This window comes from Myotis brandtii, unplaced genomic scaffold (assembly GCF_000412655.1).
Source record: "Myotis brandtii unplaced genomic scaffold, ASM41265v1 scaffold125, whole genome shotgun sequence".
Taxonomy (NCBI): Eukaryota; Metazoa; Chordata; class Mammalia; order Chiroptera; family Vespertilionidae; genus Myotis; species Myotis brandtii.
The window spans coordinates 5,607,669-5,615,029 of NW_005354385.1; the positions used below are offsets into that span (position 1 = coordinate 5,607,669).

General features: G+C 43.5%; 1 protein-coding gene across 1 annotated transcript; it reads right to left on the reverse strand.

Moving 5' to 3' along the window:
* Positions 1-4,045: 4,045 nt before the first annotated feature.
* On the reverse strand, positions 4,046-6,244 carry LOC102258958 (DNA topoisomerase 1-like). The gene is given in 1 exon segment (XM_014534039.1): positions 4,046-6,244. A coding segment is annotated over 1 exon segment (1,947 nt). The 5' UTR covers positions 6,008-6,244; the 3' UTR covers positions 4,046-4,060.
* Between the last annotated feature and the right edge of the window lie 1,117 nt (positions 6,245-7,361).

Sequence of the window (7,361 nt, forward strand, 5' to 3'; positions counted from 1 at the left end):
TTTTAATCCTATCCATTCTATTCCAAAGGTTAGGGCGTTTCTTATCTCCATTCCAAGGTTACTCTATTGTTCTATTAAGCTACAAGGAAGTAACTGAAGGAGATTATCCTAAGTAAAGATTATGTAGCTCAAGCATGATTGTTTGTAGTTAAAGTGATTAATTACCCACCTGGCACTTAGTTAAGGGGTTTTATTCCCTCCCTAACTCCAGGGAAAAATCCCCACCTGGGGAAACAACCTTTCTCGGAGAGGTGACCTTGGTTAAAACACAGTGCTAAGAAGGGGAGCAAACATATTAAGAACAGTATGCCATATATGCCAGGTCCCTTGAAACATATGCTGTGCAGATGTTCCTTCCCTGCAGAGACTGTGTGAAGCAGCAAGGATGGACCGGATTCGGGCAAATTCCCCATTTTTTAAATGATAGCGCGTGTAAATCAGCGGCCACCTCTCAGATTGGGTTGTTTAAGACTCGGAAGAAGACTGACAAGCAATGATAGGGAGCATAGCAATAAACATAGTGGATGGAGTGCACACAGAGCCTTGTTCCTGTGGAAGGTTGCTGGCCTCTTCAGTCAAGGGATTTCAGCTGTCCTCAAGTCGGGGGTTTGGTTGTCCTTGTTGATCTCGCTAGCAGGAGGCGTCATTGGCGACAGGCTTCAGCACGTTTAAGGGCTGGATCAAAGGGTCCATCAGGGTCGTGCTTGATGGTGGTGTCAGTGTCCGGGGAGGAATCAGCTGTGCCCTCTGGGTCGGCCCATATGGATGATACCGGGGAGGAGGAGGCTTAGGCAGAGATGGAGGGGGGTGAGACATAAGGTCTGACTAGATGGTCTGGAATCCACACAGGTGAGTCTGCGTCCTGTGGAAATAGACAAGCATATCCTCTCCCCCGGGTTAAAAGTACATCAGGTCCCTTCCAGGCTCCTGTAAGCAAGTCTCTCCATTTGACGAGGACTTTAGGTTTAGTTAGATCAGGGTTCCAATGCCTGTACATCGGGGAATTTCCCTCAGAATCTACATTTAGTATATTAATTACAAATAGAGTATGTTGTAGAACATGATGAGGAGAGGAATATTTAAACTCATTTTCTTGTAATTTTTTAATTTGTGTTTTTAAAGTTTGGTGAGCCCTTTCTACTATTGCTTGGCCTTGAGGATTGTAAGGTATTCCTGTAGTATGTGCGATGCCGAATGTAGAGCATAAGTTTTTAAAAGCTCTAGAGGTATAGGCAGGCCCATTGTCTGTTTTAAGTGCCCTTGGTATTCCTAGGTAGGAAAAACATTGGAATAAATGTTGACTTACATCTTTAAAGGCTTCTCCTGTACGTGCAGAAGCAAGGATAACATGAGAAAAGGTATCAATACAAACATGCACATAGCAAAGTTTGCCAAAAGATGGGACATGAGTAATATCCATCTGCCATAAGTCACAGGGTCTAAGTCCTCTTGGATTAACTCCAGTAGCAGGGCTAGGAAAATGAGTAGGACCCTCCCCTCCTGCCCCTCAACCCGCCCCGGCCTTCCCGCTGTAGTTTGACAGTCTGTTCCAGGCTGCTCTGCCTCTGTATCTATTTTTGTTCATAAGTTTATAATGGTCTTTATAGAGTGACATTTTGCTAGGTTTCCTTTCAGAGTCGCTGCTCCCGCTGTCACCAAGCTGCTGCTCAATGCCCGCTAAGTAGTTCTCATAGTCCTTAAAGACAGGCGTCAGGTCGCACAGCGGGTTCGCGTTCACATGCTTCACGATCCAGTCCTGCACACAACAGTTCAAGGCCGCCAGTTGCTTGTGGTAGGCATTCCCTTGGTGAGTGGTGCTCAAGGCAAGACCAGAGGACTGCTGACTGTCACCATTCCTTTTGGGGTTTGAAATCTTATTATCAACCAAGGAGGCGGGACCATTTGCAGCAACAGATCCAAAGGCCACCTTGGTCTCAGTGGCAGCTCTCGCACTGGAGAAGGGCGGGGCACCTGTCATGCTGTTTCCATTGGACAGTCCTTCCAAAGGCTTCCCTCCAACACAAGCACCGAATCCAGAAAAGCCTCCTCCTCCAGAAGGTGCCACCAGCCCTTTAAAGCCTTTAAAGGCCCCTCCACCATCAGATTCACATCCAACATTTCTACACTTTGCTTTCTTTATGGCTCTATTCTTCAAGATTTCCCCACTGGCCACTGAGAATGTTCCCACATCTTCGACTTCATCTTCTGGATCCCAATTCCTATCTGTCAGTTCCTTCTCAGCAATTCTTTTGGTTATTTCTTTTTTCTGTTAGGTTGTAGGAATTTATTTTAAATAACCTACAGTTGATTAAAAGGGAATTCATGATAAAAATAGAAGATACTTGAGGAGAGATGTGGGAAATGACTCTGCACGCACACTAAACTAACAATGCCTCTAAAACTAATGATTATAGCAAAAAATGTTTTCACATTAAAATTCTGCTTTTTATGTGTTCTTTTTTTCCATTTTTTTTACACAATTACAAAAGAAAAAAATAAAAGCCCTAAAATCTTGATTATTTTTCATTTTTTGGACCAAATACTCATTTTCCTCTAGACTTATTGACCTGTGACACTTTTTGTACGATAAAATCTTTCAGGTGAAAGACTGGGGTTTAAAATGAAAAAGATGTTAACTGTAAGGGTAAAGAAAATGCTCACAACAAAGGATGATGGGAAAATGGTTTCAGTCACTGATTATTTCATTATCTTTAGACTCACTCACCCCTCATCCCTCCCCGACCCCAATTTACACGATCTTTAAGATCAAGAAAAAGGTTTAAATATTTTAAAATAATTTAAAAGAAATAAAAATTCACATTTAAAAAGAAACACTCAAGTCAGGAAATATTTTCCCATCATGCTTTTCTGTGAACAGGTGTCTGAACCAAAACACTGCCAATGTCACAACTGCTTCAAGTTTAATGAAAATTGATTCCCATGACAATAGATATTGACAACTCTTAACAGGTGCGCCGGGTTTTTGTTCTACTTAATTTTAAATTCCTGAAATGGGGGAGAGGGGAGGGAGTTTAGGAATTCATTTCTATTAAAATATACAAGTTATTGCAAAACCCTAACTGTAAAAATGCACCAATGTAATCGGATTTTGTATACAGTAGCTAAGAGAATCCAAATGTGTCAGTGAAACAGTGAATTTGCCTGGCAGAACTCTGACAAATTCCCATCCACTTGCCCTCTTGAAAATAAAAACAAAATTCAAAACAAATCATACAGCTAGAATTTTGATATCTGAAATATTTTTAAATAAGTTGTCCATAGGACAACTGGCTCAGCTCTCCCTTATAATATCTTCAGGTTTATCTTTTCTCAAAGATGTTGGTTTGTTAAGACTTGCTGCCTCTCCCCCATCAGGTGTGAGGGCAAGCGAGGCTCACAGTTTATCCATCTTCTCCAAACCACACTGTTCCTTTTCACAGAACTGCTCTTGTGGCTTAAAAGCTCAGTACCAGGCAGAGTCAGAGGAAGGAGAAAGGCACATAGAAGAGAAACAGTATCTATTTGTTTGCATGTCAGTTTCTCCCTAGCATTCAAAAGATGTTTGAAGAAGAGCTACATAAAATATGATTCCCTGTGGAATGTGCAAAAATAAAAATAGTTGTGCTGGAATTGGGGGGAAATTAACTACCATTGTTTCATCTTTTCAATTTGATACAATCTAATTTGGAAATAATTGTATTTCTGGGCTGTGGCAAGGAATTGTGAAGACTTTATCTATTATCCTCGTGTATAATAAAGACAATTAGCAATATTTCAACCTGAGCTTTTCAAAATGGGAAGTGGCCAATGCAGAACTTGTGCACACAGAATGAGCACCTTCTGAACAGTGGGTACCAGGCACTCTAGTGTCTTCCTCAGGGATGACTGCTATCAGTAGTTCCATTTGTTTAGCTCTAGTGTAGACCTTTCTTCCAGAACAGACCCAGAACTGGCCTTCTGATATTCCAGCCTGGCATGCTGAATTAAAAATGCCTTTTGTTTTCAGAATATCAACTCATGGCGGACAGTTCTCTTCATTTTGCTACTCCACCATCCAGATTCAAAATACCTTAGATTGCAAGTTCATCATGGACTTCTCAAAAGTTTTTGGTGGTGCCCTCTGATGGTTACAAAGAATTGCAACAGCTCGGTTGGCACGGTTATAAGATAGGATCTTTGCTGGGATGTTCTCATCCGGGGCTGTGAGTTCTTTTAGCTCCTGCTGTAGCGTCATGGAGGCATTGTAGGTACGGAACACCTTAGCAGTCAAGCCCTCCATGAGATCCTGAAGATGCTTATTTAAAATAGCAGTATTGAGTCTATCAAAAAGATCATCCTCAGGCTGTTTGTTCTCCATAAATAGTTGTAAGTTCTTAAAAACTCGTTTCTCAACAGGGACTTTGTTATAGTATCTGATTGAATCCTTCCCAAGGAAGTCAAACTCGACCACATATTCCTGACCATCCAACTCCGGGTGCAGATTGATATGCTCCACGCGCAGCGAGCAGCAACCCACAGTGTCCGCTGTTTCTCCTTCCTCTTTCTCATTGCCTGCTCTCAGAGCAAGCTTGTCGATGAAGTACAGGGCAACAGCTCTCTGCCTGACTTTCATCTCTTTGGACTTCAAGTCTTCTCGATGCTGGTTCCGGATCTTGTCCACACACTTCTTCAGCCTCTGAGCGGTCTTGTATTTCTGCCAGTCTTTCTCACCCTTAATTCTTGAACTGGGGTTCAACATGATGTATTTAATGGAACCCTGGATGTTCTCTGTCCAGGAGACCAGCCAAGTAACCTTATTATCATGTCGGACTTCTTTCCATTTATGACCTGGAGGAGGAGAAGGAACCTTGGCATCTTTGCTACAGTTGATGATTATGTCCTCAGGCATGGTCCGTCTCTTCAGCATGCCCATCTTGGGGTGGTTGCCACGGCCACAGAAAAGTCCAGGTGGTTCTATCTTGAAGTTGGCAATTCTCTCTCTGTGGTTATCCATAATACAGAAACCATATTCTTTCAGTATTTTTTCATTCTCCTCTTTGATTTTCAGTTTCTCTTCCTTGCTCATCTGTTTCTGAGCTTCTGACTGGGCTTTGAAATACTGGCTCATCTGCGTAAAATCACATTTGCTTAGGTTGGTGATAATATTCTCTTCATTAGTCATTTCCTTTCTCCAGTCTTTAAAGAAATTTTTCCTAAATATTTCCTTAGTAGTATATTCATGGTCGAGCATTTTTGCAAAGAACATAGCTACTTCTTCTACTTTGGGGCTCAGCTTCATGACTTTACCATCATAGTAAAACCTGACACTCTCTGGAAGAGGCTCATATGGTGGAGCAAATACAGGACCTTTATGTTCTAGGAATTTCCACTTGATGCCCTCAGGATAACGCTCTTCTTCCCACCATTTCCACTTCTGCTCCTCTTCTTTCTTTGCCTTCTTTTTCTTGCTATCTGGCTCAGGAACTTTTTTATCTTTATCTTTATTCTTGGGCTTTTTCAATTTACTGTCCTCTTCTTCCTCTAGTTTTCATTTCTTCTCTTTCTTGATATCTTCTCTTTTAATTTTCTTAGGTTTAAAATCAGCATCATCCTCATCTCAAGGTCTCTTCAACGGCTTAATATCTTCTTTAGGAGCAAAATAGCCATCATCTTCAGGTTCATCTTTAATTCATGGTGGACTCGAGAAGCCATTTTCCTTCTCCTTCTTTACTTTTGCATCCCCAGAAGCTCTAACCTTTTCCTCCTTTAGTTTTTCCTTGTCTCTGTCTTTATGTTTGTCTTTATGTTTTTCTGAACTTCCATCTTTGTGCTTGGTTTTTTCCTTCTCTTTGTGTTTCTTTTCAGAATCTTTATGTTCACTGTTGCTATGCATGGACTTTTCTCGGTCCTTCTCCTTGTCCTTCTTGTGCTCTTTGTGCCGGTGTTCCTGATCTTTGTGTTTATGAGAATCATTCAATCGGAAATCCGCTTCGATCTGGGAATCATTGTGCAAATGGTCCCCACTCATTTCAGCCGGATCGGCGAGCGCTGCGGGCAGCAAAGGGCGCCGAGGAGACGCAGGCAGTCAGGACCGGCCTGTGCGGGCAGAAGGGGGGCTCTCAGAGGCTCCTGGAGGCACGGGTAAGCGGGGGCGGGGGCGGAGGGTCTGAGCCTCCAGGAACGCTGAGGCTGCTGCGGTGGCGATGCTCAGACTGCTGGGCTGGCAGCGAGAGCAGACCCCAGCAATTGTGTAACAGCCTAAGTTCACATTTCTCTTTTGGCCATTTTTTCAAAGCTCCGGGGCAGCGGCCGTGGGATTTGCCCCACGTTGGGCACCAGATATTGGGGTCCAACCCCAGCAGGTCCAGGGGTTCCCAAAGGTGTGGACGGAGGTGAAGAAGGAATGACACAGAGACGGCCTTCAGTTGATCAGCAGCTTAGCCAGGATCTCTAGCCACAATCTCCAGCCAAGTTCCGGTGTTCATTGTCTTGTTATATCTGTATTTATACCAGTTGATTTTAATCCTATCCATTCTTTTCCAAAGGTTAGGGCGTTTCTTATCTCCATTCCAAGGTTACTCTATTGTTCTATTAAGCTACAAGGAAGTAACTGAAGGAGACTATCCTAAGTAAAGATTATGTAGCTTAAGCATGATTTTTCATAGTTAAAGTGATTAATTACCCACCTGGCACTTAGTTAAGGGGTTTTATTCCCTCCCTAACTCCAGGGAAAAATCCCCACCTGGGGAAACAACCTTTCTCGGAGAGGTGACCTTGGTTAAAACACAGTGCTAAGAAGGGGAGCAAACATATTAAGAACACTATGCCTATAAGAATAACCAATGGGCACAAAACATTGGGGGGTAGAGGAGGCCAGGGGGAAAGTCAAGGGGGAGAGGAGATGTATGTAATGCTCTTTGTAATACTTTAAGAAATAAAAATCTTTTAAAATAAATAAATAAATAATAATAAAAGTATATATAAAAAAAGAACAGTATGCCATATACACCAGGTCCCTTGAAACATATGCTGTGCAGGTGTTTCTTCCCTGCAGCGACTGTGTCAAGCAGCAAGGATGGACTGCCTTCTGGCAAAGAGATCAGGGGCTCCGGGACCAGGCCGACCCGTGCACGCTACCCATCTGTAGACCCTGCTCCCTCATAACCCCATGGCAAGGAAGGACACAGCTCCTAGACTTGGAGGTTCACACCCGGCCCTGGGTCCTTGGCTGCCAGGGGCCCGGTGGCCTCTTTGGAGCTCCAGGCCTCTGGGACATCCTCTCCCAGGTCCCAGCATCTCATTCCCATCTGCCTCTCCCACCCTTGTCCCCGAGCTTCAGGGGACCAGGTCCCAGCAGACCCAGGGCAGGGGTGCAGGCAGGG